At 41.7% G+C, this 16,572-nt stretch overlaps 1 protein-coding gene across 2 annotated transcripts in view; it reads left to right on the top strand.

Annotated features, from left to right (window-relative positions):
- Positions 1-16,572, top strand: part of LOC114434838 (glypican-5-like) — a 41,812-nt gene that overhangs the window by 9,464 nt on the left and 15,776 nt on the right. Inside the window, exons 8-9 of one of the 2 annotated variants that reach the window (XM_028404268.1) lie at positions 8,243-8,363; positions 14,561-14,690. In XM_028404268.1, the coding sequence (XP_028260069.1) occupies positions 8,243-8,363; positions 14,561-14,690 (251 nt within the window). Of the gene's footprint in view, positions 1-8,242; positions 8,364-14,560; positions 14,703-16,572 lie in introns of both variants that reach the window. The other variant, XM_028404267.1, reaches the window with a different exon arrangement.

The following is a 16,572-nucleotide window of genomic DNA, read 5'->3' as shown; positions in this document are numbered from 1 at the left end:
TTTTGCCTTGTCACCATAAGTGCTGCAGTGAAGGCCAGCAGACCTCATGTGTCTGATATTTTGAGTGCACTGGATCAGGACTTTAATTCTGGTCTAAGGTCTAAAAAATACATTATGCCAGGAAATAAATATATAATGATTTTAAAAACTTTAAACTTAACTTTTTTTTTAACTTTTTTAAATGGTGATGGTTATTACAACCTTGTGCACTAACATGAAACTTTCTTATAAAAAATGCTGTTAGGTGTTAAAGTGTCTTGCTAGGCTTTCTTTATAGTCTGTTTCTAAGTTCTTTGAGCATATGTAGTTAAAATAGAAATACATATCTTTGGTTCCCAGCCTACTTCGAACTGATCTGTTGCACCTGTAAGTTTTTTCTCAGACAGGTCAGACATCTTCTGGTTGAAGTTTTACTCAGAGGCCTAGCAGAGATGTTGCCCTTGCCCCGTGTTGGAGTGCAGCCAGTCTGTGCCTCTCTGACCTCTTTACATCTTCTTCTCTCTTTCATCTATCCATCCACCCATTCATTCATTAATTCAGCCATCCATTCATCTCTCCATCCTTCTATTCAAACCTTCATTCATCTCCTCCGCCCTCTGACCCACTTCACTTACAAATGTCTGTGTTGGTGGGAGTGTGTGTGTGTGTGTGTGTGTGTGTGAGAGAGGGAAAGACAGAAAGGCGGTAAATGATGAGAAAGTCTGTGAGTGGATGATAGAGGAGAGGAGAGCAGATTAAAAGCTCCTTTTTCTTCTGGGTTATAAGCTGGTGTGATGGTTACACCTCTGTAGGGGAGTAAGGGTGCAGCTTATTGAGTGCTCTGGAGCTGACGCGTGTTCTTATGTGCATCTTAAACAGTTGTGTTTACATTTAATTAAAACAACGATTTCTAAGGGATTATATTAGCTAATATATTGAATAAATTAAGATGATGGCAGGACCAGTGACTCCTGGCCATTCTACTATATCCGTCTATTTACCTGTGAGGTATTTTCACATGTTGCCTAATTATATCTTCTCTATGGACCATATAGGTTTGCACATTGGGCATTGGGTGCACATGCTAGTATGGACATGTTTATTGGCATTCATCTTATCATCAGGAACATCACAGGTGGAACTCATTTTGTTCCATCAGGTATTCCCTAACACACAGATAAATTGTACCACAGGAACATCTGGGAAGTCATCATTGGAAAACATTTGGAAAAAACTCAGGCATTAAAACAAACGACCCTGCTAGGTGATTGGATGAAGCCCCTGTCTTTCACAAACTAACCTTATCCATTCAGACGACTTCTTAATCGTCCTTCCCTGACAGCCAGGCAGTTCTCACAGTTCAGTGCACACTTTAAAACCTGCCAAAATGATCAAGTGATTTAACTTTTATCACAATTCCTAACACATACTGTAAACAACAGAAAAGGTTGGCTCCCAAAACAACATAGATGACTAATAAAAATACACCCTAGTCACAAGAAGTAGAAGTGGCTTGGGGGTTGTGTCCTGTTTTGTTGTAGTTTAAGCCCTTTGAAATACTTTAGATGTGAAACAAGCTTTTCAGAATATTTTTGACTGCACACCTACTGTAATTTCTGCTGTATATTCTAACACATGCTTTCAGGTTCCATAAAAAATAGACCTACACAGACAACATCATTCATTCAATCACTGTAAGACAAAACATAGAGAATATAAACTTTTCTCAGCACAGATCCAATGTATGTATTCTGTGTGCCTTTAATTAAAACTGTAATAGCTATCTGTCTCCATAAGGGGGAAGCATCATATTATCATCCTGCAGTTTGGGACCAGACAGACAGAAACTCTCCTTGTTCCACCGAAGAGCTGCCACACCCGATCTGCTCCTGGAATTTATTTATCAGCTAGTATTGCTCCATAGTCTGAGAGAGGAATGCTGTTAAAAGTGTGAGACAAAAAAAAATGTCCCGAGGGGTGAAGAAGAAGAAGAAGAAAGTAGAGAACATAGAAAATTAAAGTGAGTGTAATTTCTCCAGACCTATCCAAACCACAGCATATCGCTTCCATCTGGTACAAGAAGTACAGTTCGATGCCTCAGGTGTCAGTAAAGTGTGTGTGTGTGTGTGTGTGTGCTATTTAAATGACTCTGCAGGAATGCAGCTAGATTTACAACTGAGGTTGTGACTCTTATAATTACACACCTCTCTCAGATCAGATCACCATCTCAGGTCATTTTATTTTCTCTACGTGTGTGTGTGTGTGTGTGTGCGTGCAGGTGTTTAAACGTTTACTGCAGGGATAAGATAGAAGAATGGATCCATCTGTATTTATGTAACCGTTGGCAACCCCTCAGTAACCGAGGGCAACAGCGGAGCAGCGTTGTCATTACGGTGCTGGTGATTTATGTCTGTCGTTCTCCAGATCTTATTAGGTGTCACTCAGAGTCACATCTCTCGGTGTCATCGGCGGCACACTTTCTGTAGTGTTATCACCTGGTGTCAAACGCACAGAGCAGCCCTGACAGTCTGTAATCTAGCCAATAGCTCATTCATAGCACTGACAGCGTGTCACTGACAGGCATCAGACCTGAGGAAATTTTCTTTTAGATGTGCAATGGCTGGAACTCTACAGCCAGAAAATATGTGTACATTTGTCGAGGTGCAATTACAGAACATATTTATACTCCTGCACAGTGTATAATTTACACCATCTGTCACCGCTGAGACAAACGGATACCTAATTGATTAAAGATTTGATTCACATAACTCCTGAAAGAATTAGTATGCTGCTTGATTCTCGCTCCTTTCAACACTCAGAGTCAGTCAAATGGATTAAATAAGGCAGACGGCACCACATCACTCTGCGTCTCATTCAAAGTGATGGCTCTCACTTTTAGCTTTCAGCATGTCTTAATGCTGCTGGCTGTATGAATTAAGTCCCTTTCTGCCAAAAAAACAAATGCAGCCCTCCCCATCTCTTCCTCTGCGACTGCTGTGCTGAATCAATAATTGATCTTTACGTTATATCTTGCATAGTCATACTCGTACAAATTGGCTTCTGTAGTCCTGGAGATTTCACTGACCTTATTGTCTAAATTCCAAGTTGACCTACGGACGCCTACATCAATAAAGGCTCTCCGAGAACAGCCCTGACATCTTGCTGATTATCTGGCCTTTACAGCCAGTGGTTACCGGACTTAGTATTTGAATTATTCATACTTCCGGTGTTCGTTAACTTTGACTTTTCAGTTTAGGCAATGATAAGTAGAAGAAATGTTTCTGAGCTACTTCAGGTGTATGAGAGATTGTTGCAAGTAGAAGGCGATGAGTTAAGGTAGAGTTCTCTGTGAGAATAAAAGCGATATAAACTGTGTCCCAATTGTGGGACTGCATCCTTTCAAAGGACCCGGTCTACTGAGGTCTGTCCTCTATAGACCGCAGGTGAGTCCTTCGCTGGTTGGTAAAAGAGACGGTCTCATCTGTGGAAAACTTCCTGCTTCTTGTGATGCTCCGCCCCTGTAGCCTAGCAACCTGCAGCTGATGTTTACATTCAGAAGTTTACTATTTGCTTCATCATCCTATAGGCTGCACAACATACCCACTTTCATTACCATACCTATTATATCTCGTTTGTATTGATGAATGTTATTTTTTTTTTATCATGGACTTTTGGTGCTCCTGGGGGCCCTAAGCAGCCACATATTTCGCATAAATGCCTTGGGCCGGCCCTGCCACCAGCTTTTAGGGTCTGCTGTAAAAAGAATCCAGCTGTTGTTGGTGCAAAATAAACAATGTAACCTTCATTACTAGTAAAAAGTAGGACACACTCCATATCTGAAGGAGCCTTGAAGTGACACAGTCAGTCTACAGATGCATACTTCGGTGGTGTGTAGTCCTCCAACCTGCTCCTAAAGTGGGCCAGATGACTGCAGCACCATTTTCCCAGCTCTTCTAAATGCATTAACATAAATATGGGGAACATTTAAAGTCCATAGCTTTTGTATTTTTTCCCTCGGTATTGCCTGATATGCACTTTCTGGATGTCCATGGACCTTAAGACAAAAACTTATCAACCATTCCTAATATTTTCAGCCCTGTTTCCTTTTCATCCTTATCTGTCTAACATCATTAAATGCTGCCGTCTTCCCCATGTTTAATCACCCAAGACGGTACTAGCTTTACCTATATACAACAAAGCCCATGCTGCTCTCTGTATCCACCTGGAGATATATGGCTGTAATTTGCATATTTTCACTTCACATACCACCACTAATATTGAGAAGGTCACTGAATATAAACCTCTGAGATTAAACCTTGTGAGTGAGCTGCAATTAAAGCCAGACTTTCTGCAGAGGAACACTGTCGTACATGTTGGAGTTAAATGGATTTCCAGTTTGTTGGGATATAATTTACAGACACGATGCTCTAGCCTGCACCTTAAGGCCCTTAGATTCATTTGAGGAGATAATTACAATACTCTGCACTGCATTTTTCATGATTAGGTCTTCAGGTCTTGCTTTGCAGAGAATACTGTTTGGATTGTAAACTACCATTCTCTCCTTTTGTTGTCTTGATGACTCCAGGTATATTATAATGATGATATAATCCTATAATGGTTCATTATTGTGGTTTGTCTAATTGACAGGCAGCATTAAGGTCAAACCTGCTGTCTGTCACTCTTGGCTGCACTGTTGCTAATGAAGAAGGGCACATTGTTTTAATGATGACATGGAAGAACACTGAGTGTGTTGCAGTGTATTAGAGGTGTTAACATAAACAGATGCACTGGATGTTTGACACTGATCCCTAAAATCTTTGCTGGAGTCGGAGGAATCTTGGGATTTCCCCTTTAGGGAAAGTCTGCGGCTTTTAATTTCTTTTTTTTTCCATCCTCCCACTCTCTCCTTACTTTTTCCTCTCATATTTTCCTTCTTGTACCGCCTTTGATTCTAAAAGTCATTTTGGGCAGGTTTGGTATGCCTTTTATCACGTGCGTTACCAATATCCTGTCATTAAGGAGAATCACTGTGTTTTGGGCACGCTGGTTCATGCACTGTCACATCCTGTTTTTGTCAGCCACGCTCTTTCATCCCAGTCATACAGTAAAAAAGTACAGTTCTTGGAATATTCAGTGATTTTCAGGATGCAGCTCATGATCTTCCGCTTGTCACTGGTGAAGCTTAGTAATCGGTGTAAGCAGTTTCCACAGTGAAATGTTTATGTGATCTACAAGATATGATCTCAGGAAGTATGATTAGCGGATTAGCCAGCTAACTGTAGGCTTAACCAAGGCTATCTTGGTTTGTAACAATTGATTACTTTGATCGATGTAGTGGAGCGTCTTATGGTTGCAGTAGTCTAGTAATTAACCGTGTCATTGTGAAGGAAATGTTAGTTTCTGACACTTTTAAGCCCCTTTTATTATAATGTGCCATGCTATGATGCACACATTTATGTGTCCATACCAAATTCTAGAGAAAAATGCATTGGTGATCCACTTTACCACCACAAATAAGATGTAACACACCATTTCCAAGAGTTTAAATCGAGGCACCTGGACTCAAGGATTGTTTTTTGAAGATGTTTCGACACTCCCCCGAGTGGATTCTTCAGTTCGGCAACTGAAGAAGTGCCGAACTGCCCAAAAAACAATCCTTGAGTCCACTTTCCTTGATTTAAGCTCTTGGAAATGACTATGACCTGGATGAATGAGAGCATCCACAGATATATGATGTAACACACCAGCCACTAGATTGTATTTCTGTCAGCATGAAATGAGACTTACTGTCACACAGATCAGCTACATAAAGATGCTGCAGCCTCTGAACTCCCATAACACGCTACACTGGAGTCACATGTAAGCCGTTTGTAGAGAGCAAGATGAATGGTAGACCCATCAGGCCAATCTCAGACATCTCCTCTTCCTGAACAACATTTCAGGATTCATCATGAGCGCTTACTTTTCATATAATACTGTTTACTTTTTCCTCTCATGTTGGGCTGAGACTAGATCCTATTGGTTTCTTAGCACAATTACCTGAGAGTACACTCCCAAGCTAACAGGTTAGCATTCTTATTGTGCAGATACTAATGCTGCATAGTGTACAGACAGTGGTGGAATGTAACTAAGTACTTGTACTTCATCACTGTAAGTTTTTATGTATTAATAAGTAAAAATAGTAGTGCACGCTTTATACTTTTACTCCATTACATTTTGCAGCTGTTATCTGTACTTTCTACTCCACTACATTTCTACAGTGTCTGTAGTTCCTTGTTCCATGTGATGAACACAGTGCTGGACTGATGTGAGGTCAGACTCTGCATGGAGGTGGTGTCACGCTGCCAGCTGTGTTTCTATAATGAGCCTCAGTCATGATGCCGGTGCTCTGGCTCAGTGAGCTAACTAGTTAGCTGCTGTCTGCTAACACAGGTCCATCCATTAATGTCTGATTAACATGAGTCATAACATGAATCTACAGCAGGAACACTGACACAGTAAACATGCTGAATGCCTGTTTGTTATCAGCAGCCTCTCTGTTCACTTGATGCCCACAGCCTGCCTCATGACACACAGACCTGTCCATAGCTGCTTCTGGACTCAACATGTACATTAACTACACATGGTCCATTTTCATTTAAGATGATTACTTTGATTTTAACCTGTTCAGATCCTTTGCAATGGAAATCAGTCATATATATTCAGTGCAGGAGTACTTTTACTTTGAATACTTTAAGTACATTTAAAAGTACTTAAGACTTTTACTTAAGTAGGATTGTTGATGTAGCACTTCTACTTTTACTTGAGTATATAATTTTGCTGGTTATTTGTCCTTTTCTTAAGTACCAAGCTTCAGTACTTCCTCCACCACTGTGTACAGACCATAATAACCAGACATGAGGCAGATATATTTTATGAAAGGCTTAATCAGATGACAGTTTGTACTGTTTGTCTGCTACACCAATTAAGGCCAGCGCAAATCCTTCTGAAAATGAATAGCATCCACATGTGTAAAATAGGTCTGACTAATTTATGTACACAGTGCTTCACACAGACTGCATGGGAAACAACATCAGAACTGTGTTCCTGTTATAATGTTAAAACATGAGAGCACATTTTCTTCTCCCACACCAACTCTGAGCTGAGAATCTATGATGTTTAATTAAGTTAATTCAGTTCAGTTTATATTGATGATATTTATTATGGTTGTTGCGGTGATTTGCTGCATTTTTCCCCTCTGCATCACATTATTTCTGCCTCTAATGACCTAATTTTCCCATGAGAATCTGTAGCCTCATCCTTCCTTCAATTAGAAATGCAGCTCTTGATCTGTTGATGGAAAAAAACAAACATTTCTTATTGACAGTCAGCCAGCATTCTTGTGAGACCAGTTATCACAGATTGATAATGTCAGGTATAATGAACCTGAAGACAGATTCTGGCTCTGTAAGACCTCAGGACATGATGGCGTGTGTTAAAACATGATATGTGTGAGAGTTAAACAACAATCTGAGAAACATAATTAGAGGCTTTATGCATGCTCTGAAGCTTCTGGTGGGATCTGATCCCAGCGCTACAGGCTCAGCATGGCTCCAGAGGATGGGGTCTTCACCACCATACCATCTCTTGGCATTAGTCAAGTCATATTAGAGTCATCCACCATGTCTCTGCTCTCTAGTTCCCACAGTCCTTTTCCAGTGTAGTGTTTGTGTGTTCCAGGGTGTGGACTCAGCGGTTGCTGAGTCGGTGGCTGATTGTATTAGCTAGCAAAGCTGGTTTTGGAACTTGGATGGAAAAATGTGACTCATGAACTTTTTGTTTCTTGTGTTTTGCTTTTTTTCCCCTTCCTTCATCATCCTTGTGATCCACCCCACACATCGAAATGATGTGATGATACTTGCTTACAGCCCACTACAGAAAAAAACATCAATATGGGAGATGATCAAAGATCCTACTCAGTGATTAATTTTCTGCTTTCAGGCTGCTCCACAGCATTAGACTTAGACTTAGAGAAAATAACAAGTTATAAAATACAATAGCTTCAAACACCGCATTTGAAATTTGTGTGTGTGTGTGTGTGTGTGTGTGTACACATGAAATGTCGTTATACCCTGACTTACACAGTGTTATAGTGACTGTTGGAGAACTGGGGCAGGAATAAACACACGCATGCAAACACACACACACACACACACACACACACACACTAACAAACTGGAACAGGAAGTATTGCGTTACTGTCTCATGGTCTGTCTTTCTCCAGTTATGCAGGGCGTGTGGTTGGCAGCTCTTTAAAAGCCCAGAGGGAGAACCCAGAGATGACGGTCCGTAATACAGATCCTGTCCTGAAGGGGGCCAAACAGAGGCTGGAGCAGCTTACACAGGTGCCTGATTTAGGGATACATGATACTGCAATGTATATATCAACTCATCTTGTCAGATTGCCCATACTGATATATAGATATATTTACATGTTTACAGTTAAAACGTCTGTTCTGTTATGAATATATTAAGAACACTAATCCAATTTGTTGAGGGGTGATGTGGCTCTTCATCGTACATATGTCCATATTGTGTACATCCTCATACAGTATGAATATTTATAGGCTTATAGGGGGTTGAACTCTGATGTCCACAACCATAACAATGTTGTGAAAGGAGGTTTGCAGCAGTGGCTCACCCCTTTTAAAACTATCAAGTTTATATGTTAAGAGATGAAATAATGAAAAATCCTCATTAGTTGCTTCGATAAAGCGTATTTATTCATACCTGTGTTGCTACTCAGAAGCCTTTGCTTTAAACGTACACATTGAAGAAGCTTTAATGTCGCAGCAGGATGTGTGGGTGAATTCATTAAGTGTTATCCAAGAACACTGCTAACCCCCGACCATGACTCTTGGACATAAAACTGCGATTAGTGTTTTGCACAAATGATGCTGCCTCCAAGGATGAAATTATTCATCTTCTCATGTGTTTAATGATGCTGCTGTCTGTTTGATTTTTGGCTGTGTCGTCGTGTTTCTCATAGGTGTGACGCGCACTTGCTAAAGCCAGCTGCAGGGCTGGGGGATGTGTGTGTGTGTGTGTGTCTGTGTGTGTGTCTGTACAGGCGAAATGTGTCCGCATGTTCCTCTGGCAATCCATTATCGCCTTCTGTTTCCAGCGGTGCTTAATCCAATGAACTTTAATGTCAGCACTCTAAACACATGCAATTAAAAAAAATTAATTTAACCATCATGCAGCACTTTCAGAGCTCTGCGCCGTATGGTGGTGTGGTGATTCATAACATCCTGTGAACATGTTATATGAAGGTTATTCATGATTAGCATTCATAATTCATGCTGAAGACCATGTGGCTCACAGGCTGATGTGTGCTAAAACAAATATATAGGCGTCAACAAATGTCATAAAAAGACACTAGTGGATTGTGTTCAAGTTTAAAATTAGTTGTTGTTGATATTTGGGATAAACTGTATTTATCCCTGTAGGGAAATTAGTCTGTTATAGCAGCATATAAGTGAATTAAGTAAGAATACAGTAAATGTTTGGGAGAAATCTCAGGGTCGGACATGTTCTCTTCCTTTTTGCTGTTAAAGCTCTTTCTCTGCTTTGTCTAATTTTGTCAGCAAGTCCATTAATCATGTTGTATTTACATGGAGGAAATGCGACGTCAGCATCTCTTCGTTGCCATACACATAAACACACAGCACTACACATGGACCATGTAATCACTTATGGATGAGATTTGCCTTCTCGGGCCCATTAATTCAGAAAACGCACAAACATCAACAGGATGTCTGTGCTTTAAAAAATGTTCTAGTGATTCTGCCAACACACACAGAGAGAGAGAGAGCATGAGGATGAGCGAAGTTAGAGAAGTGTGTTTTTTATGCCCATTGCATTGGTAATGCTAACAGGTCACAACAGGAACCACAGAACGCTGGTCTGTGCACAACAACAACCTGACTGTGTGTGTTAAATACACCATTGTCTTTTGAACATGCTTGAAGTCACCTTTGGAGATCCAGGTCCAAGTCCAGGTCCTGGGCTGTGTGCTTCTTTCATGCTGGTGTGTCGGGGGGGGGAGCCATTCATCTGAGATAGAGGCTTTAATGCACGCCATTTGTTAATTATTATTCATGCCTGTCATGTGTGTGTGCCATTTACACACTCCCACAACAAGGATGAGATGAGGAAGCAAATATGAGGCAGGACAAAGCAGCGTCCCTGGAATTTTAATTATTCCATCAGCCATGTTCTGAAGCTTTGTCTTCCTTTATGGCTGCTTCTTCTTCCTATCTCACACAGTCCCAATTTGTCAATTTGTATTATGTGTTAATCGGACCTTTGCAGCAGTGGCTTGTGGTTTCTGCAGGCTTTTTTTTTTTGGTCTAATGGGAATCTATTAGTGTAGCCTCTCGTTTATCCTCGCAATTAAAATGTGTAGGTACATGCACAGCCAGTCTGGATAAGCCTAATCAATCCTGTGGGGCCCGCCCTGCGCGGGGAGGCCAGCGTTCATCTGCTTTTTTTATTTATGAAGTGACAGCAGATGACAGCATGGGCGAGGATGACATCCTTAAAAGATGCTTTCCAAATGATTTCTGTCTGTATGCGGCTTACATTTCATTCCTTTGCGAAGGCCGTTGTGTGTGTTCGATGCCAAGCTGCACCTCATCTTACCTTTGTTCAATAAAACTCCATGTGGGAAAACAGACACGGCATCTTATTAAGAAATGTGCTCAGCTGAGCACAAAGATGGGAATCTGGGGGAAAAAGGAGACACTGGAACTGTTAGAAAATCTGTTGTTAATGAATCATTGTGTGACTTTTGTGGCAGGTGATGTGCAAAATATTATTTAACTTACAGAATCAGGATCAACATGGAATATATTTTTGTAAAATTAGGACAATGCAATAACAGCAAAAGTCTAACTCTAGTCTTTCTCCCATCATTAATTAGATTGGACAGACCATTCTGCAGTTGCCACCCTTGAATAATTTTATTTGTTGGCCTCTTGGTTTGTCGCCGCGGAGATTCAATGCCACATGGCCCAAATTTCTGTTTAAATTATAGACTTTCCACATGACTAAGAAAACAGTCCTGGTGGAAACATTGCTGTAATGTATTTTTGTCCCTCCTCAGCCCTCATTTGCAGTCTGATGACATGATGGTGAATCACCACCGCACAGAGTCTCGTCTGTCCCCTCGGACATGCTGTCATATTATAACCTTGGTTCCCCCTTGTTTCCATGGCTGCCACACACCTACAGTATAGCAGAGGTCGCGTGTCCCTTTGTTTGCTTCCTACTGATCCTGAAACACACACAAAATTAGCATTATTTTTTACCCAAACCACAGCAAGTGATTATTATTTTTTTATTATTAATATTTTTTTATGTGCTTTTCTAATCATTCTAACTTTGCTCTTGTTGAGTCAGTCGGCACACATTTGCATCATAAGTTTGGATTCGACATTCATAGCCGGAGCTCTCTAAACAACAATCATGCACTTTCAGGACAACTCTTTGATTGATTAAATAGAAAGCTGGAATCATTTTTATCAGGTAATTTATACCCTGTTCACACTGGGGAAATCAATCCGGCTAGAGTGGGATTGGGGCCGTATCTGGATGTATCCAGCTTGATTTCAATCCACCTCTCGGAGGTGGATCTAGCCGGATTGGCTCAGGTCTGAACGCAAATGCAGCTAGCGAATCCAGCTAGCGATGTGATACTTCTGGTTCACGGGGGCAGAGTCCGGGTCATGTACAAAAGCCGTAAACAATACCTGAACTATGACAGCTTTGCCCCGAGTTTATTTTCCACAGGGCTACAAAGGAATAAACTGCTTTTTGAACCGAAAAAAAACGAAGGAACGAGCGACACGGAATAAAAAAACGCACAATGCATGCGCACATGCGGTCCTACCACGGCCTGAACTGACCCTGTATATTACGAGGCGCCACCTAGCGGTTTGGAGGACCACAAACAAGCCGGGTCAAGCTGGATTGAGCGCGGACACATGTGTGTGATAGCCAGATTTGAAAATAGGTCTGACTATCCAGATACAATCCTACTCTAGCTGGATTGACTTTCTCCAGTGTGAACCTTAAAGACCAGACCTTAAAGATGAGCTGCTGTGGACCACAGGTCCAAGCTGTCAGCCTCTACAATAAAGAGAACCTTGTGCTCCACCACTGCTGGACTAAGTGTCCACACGATGGTGGGAACTGTGGCCACAAACATATCAATCGCCCCTCATATAGTGCTGCAGACTTGTAGGATCCCACCTAATTGTGCTGCATTTCCCTGCTCAGTCTGTGTGTGTGTGTGTTACATTGTGAATGACTGTACGGCTTATACCATATGTTTATGTGTTGAAGGGATTAGCTCTGCAAGGCTGTTAAGCCATCTTTAAGCACTGGAGAGTCTAATAGATTTGGGCTGTTTACCAACAAGGAAGTGATGCGGAGAAAAGCTGTCAGCACGTAACAAAGCTCAGCCGGCATGACGACGAAGTTTCAGAAAGTGTTTGCAATTATAAAATTGGCCCTTTTTTAATGTCCACAGTTTTAAGCTGATGTAATATAAATCATCAGAACAGAACAGTTACAATCTTGGTGCCATCACACTTGGTGTGTTTATTTATATATTATCTCAGAGTAAAATAAAATGTCAGTACAGTATTTTTTCTTCTTCATGGCTATTCGCCTTATCTCTGTGCTCAGCTGGAATTTATATATCACCCACCTTGACTCCACCACACATTCATCATACTGTGAACCAATTATGAGTTGCTGTCGTTGAGTGTGGGTGAAAACTTCATAACTGAATTTTTTTTAGTGATTTGTTTTTTTTGCACGGAACAAAAGTTTGTGTTGTTCTTTGTAATCAGCACTGACCGAGTCCGAACTGAGAATTTGTCTCAATTACTGCACACTGTTGTTTTTTTATCTGGGAAACCCAATTATGTAACATTCCACAGCATCCATACTGGGACTTAACTGAGCAGTATGGATTCATGCTGAGGCAGCCTGACCTCAATTACCCTCTAACCTGCTCTTTGACCGGCTGTTTCTGTTTTTGTGCATCTCTGCATGTTTGGCATCGTTTGTTCCTGCGTGTGTTCCTGCATGTGTTCCTGCATTCATTCGGTCCATTTCGTGCCTTTATTACAGATATTTCAGTGTTGCTGGGGTATCACATATGGCAGACGTTTGACCTTACAATGAACTGTAATGCTGTGAGTGGGAGTATATTCTTCGTTGCGTTTGGTGTAAGTGAGGCCAGATAAAGGACAGGAAAGATAAAGAAAAACAGTTTAGAGCCTACCACTGTGCCTGCAGCTCAGTGAGCCACAGTAATGCTAATATCAGCATACAAATCAAACAAGTCCTGACACAAGCAAGGAGATATCGGTGTGAAAACCAAGAGGGGGGGGCTGCGATTTGTATTCCCTGACATTTTTCATCTATCATAGCTCAATGTCAGTCAGCGAATGCTTGGGTTCAATGTGTTAATCTCGCCTGGGTCTGAGCACCGAACGGTTCGAGAGCCCTATTGAAACCCTAGGAATTATTTTTTCCGCATCAATGATCGCATTTTTGGAGGCCTTAACATGCCCCAAAACTCTCCTAACTTGGTAGAAAAATTATTTCGCCCGAAAAATTTTGAAATTTGCTGACCTTTGAAACGCACATGGGAAAACGGCTCTATAGCGCCCCCTAACGTGAAGCCCCTCTGACCGGTTTGACACAGGATCATGAAAATTGGCACACATATGTATCACCCCAAGACACACAAAAACGTATCCTGGACCCCCCTCCAAACCCAACAGGAAGTCCGCCATTTTGAAGTTTTATTTGGCGATTTCTGACCCTGCTACAAAACTTTTCACATCTCGCATATTTCATCCAATTGAGCTGAAATTCACTGTGTCCACTCAGGACACCATAGGGAATAGACGCATTCCAAAACGCGTTCAAAAGTGTTACAGTGTGGTGGGGGCGTGGCCTCAAAGTTGACCATTCGCCATTACAAAGGAACTCACTCTATTTTCTGCAGTACCACCTATGTACTTCATGCTATGTGGACAAAATCTTACAGTACTGCTATGGACCCGAGTCTGAACAGATATAAATGCTAATAGGATGATACGGTCATACCAAGAGGAGAGCATAGGAGACAAGAGTATAGGAGAGGAGACTGCGTTGGCCCCTCGGATCGCAATGTTTGCGAGGGCCCGCAATGCTGCTTGCTTCTTTAATTTTAATCACTGTTGTTTTTCTGGTTATTACAATCCTCAGAGTCTTCAAGATTCATCTCCTGTTGAGGAAATTAAAGGATATGTTAAGTTTGACAACATTATAACCAAAGAACAGGCAAAGTTGTGTTGCCTAAACCCAACTGAACTGCAACTAAAACAGCAAACAGCTATTTGTTTACGTGTTGGGACAAAACTGATCATCCACAGTCATGCCTAGACCCCGTGGATAACATTGTAAACATGCATGGTTTGTGTGTCCTGGAAGCTTACGTTCAGATATAGATGGACATTTGTGTTTGTGCTTTATTTAGGAACTGCCAGTGGAGCTTGGCTGGGCAAGACAAACGAGAGGAAGGGGGGAGGAAGAGGAGGGAGGGAGCGCGCAGACAGATGGAGGCAGTGGAGGCGATTGCGATGATGAAGATGGCTGTGAAGCATCTGGTGAGGAGAGCGGTGAGTCACACGTGCACACAAACACACAAGAGCACGCAAAGGGGGAGAGCAGCAAACAATTGGCAAACACACACAGCCACCCAGAGACGCAGTGAGTCGATGTACACTTGCGTGCCTTTGTGTTTTTCTCCTTGTGCAAATATAGGTTTTCCAGTATATAATAAACAAAAACAGACAAACACATGTACTTCATCAGGCATGGTGGCAATTGTTTTACAGTGCTGCAGCTTCCACACATCTTGTGCCAGCAGGGAAATGCCCACAGGGAGGGATAGTACTGAGAGATGGATTCAACCGTCCTCCTGGTCCCTGTCCCTGCTCTCACTCTTTCCATCTCCTGTTTCTGCTGCTCTCTGCAGTTTATTTCCTATAAAAATGCACTAACAACCAGGTCACCCCAAAAGCTGGAAAATGGAAAAATAAACTGTAATTATTCATTTATCTCTTGACTTATTCATCATGCTTATGCTTATACATAATGCATGGGTGTCACAGGGAGATCTGGGGACCCATAGGAGCCTCAAGGCAAATCCTACAGAGGGAATAGAGTTAAAATTGGCTGTAATTTAAATTGTTGATGAGAAAATGTTGTTCCATGTTAAGATTATTGGCCAAATATAACGTTTTTTTCTTCTTCCCTTGACCTGAAAATTTTAGTGTTGAAGGGAGGATTCAGCTAAAAACATGGTTGTCGAATGTGCTGCTCTTTGCAGCTGGAGAGCTCTGCATCAGAGGAGTGCACAGTCCTTGGACTGTCAAATGTTCTTTTATGGCGATACCTGTATATATTGCTGTGATGCCCTCGGACCTCCTGTAAAGGGACAGAAATATGTATGGCTGTTGTATTTATGTGAGAAAGAAATTCAGCGTTGTGATCAGGAAAGACGAGTCTGTGAATCATGTTTTAAAGTACAGGGCTGACCCGGGAGGAGCTGGTGGACATTTTTAGAAACAGTAAAGCCTGAAAATGAATATGTGTATTAAATGTTTGTCTAAATTTTGCTGCAGTTCACAGTTGAACGTTGTTACCTTACCAGGACTGTGTAAATTCAATAGTGCTGAATTATTTTAGGATGTTAGGATGTTAGGATTTTAGAGAGAGGGGTCTTGGGTTGAAGCCTGTGTTGGAGGAGCAGCAGGATGAAAAACTGTTTATTGTCCTGTCTGGTTAAGGGTTCGGGCACTCAGCCTTTACACGTGTACATCACTGATGATGTCAGTGTGACATGAGGCTGAATGAGGTGAACACAACCCAGTTTGTGATGCTTTTCTAACATTGATTTCACACAGAAAAATTAAAAGCACAAACTAAAGCACATAACAGACACCTGCTGTGGGGATTTACCAGCATGATTCAACTGGAGACTGTTTAATTCAGAGTATCGAGGGTAAACAGCCCACAGAGGTTGAGTCCTCACCGTCATCTGCATGTGATGGAAAGCTTTACTGTCCACGACTATCTTTAGCTGGAAAAACACGTATGTTGATTAACTGGTCATCATATGAGAACATCCCACCACCTTTATGGTGACGGAACTTTCCATGTTTGTGAGTGTGGTCGCAGTGGTCGTATTGGTGCTGACCCGAGGCTGTGGCTAACAGGGAACATCAGTAAAGTCCTAACATGACGCGCTTGCTGGTGTTTCCAGGGTGCAAACTGTGCCACAGTAGAACAGATGTTTTTATTTTGGAGGTCGAGTTGGTCTTCCGTCGCTGGATTGTCATAATTTAGTAGAACAGAACTCATTCTTCTGCATTGTTACGCATGAGCAGAGGTCACGTCAGCTCCACGGTCAAAGCTCGCTGCTGATATCATCTCTGTCCCCGAAGGCAGGGCGCCACAGGGTCAAAGGTCATCGTTGCCTTCATT

This window comes from Parambassis ranga, chromosome 4, assembly GCF_900634625.1.
Source record: "Parambassis ranga chromosome 4, fParRan2.1, whole genome shotgun sequence".
Lineage (NCBI taxonomy): Eukaryota > Metazoa > Chordata > Actinopteri > Ambassidae > Parambassis > Parambassis ranga.
Note: the sequence above shows the minus strand (reverse complement) of the source record. Positions and strands in the feature narration are given on the sequence as shown.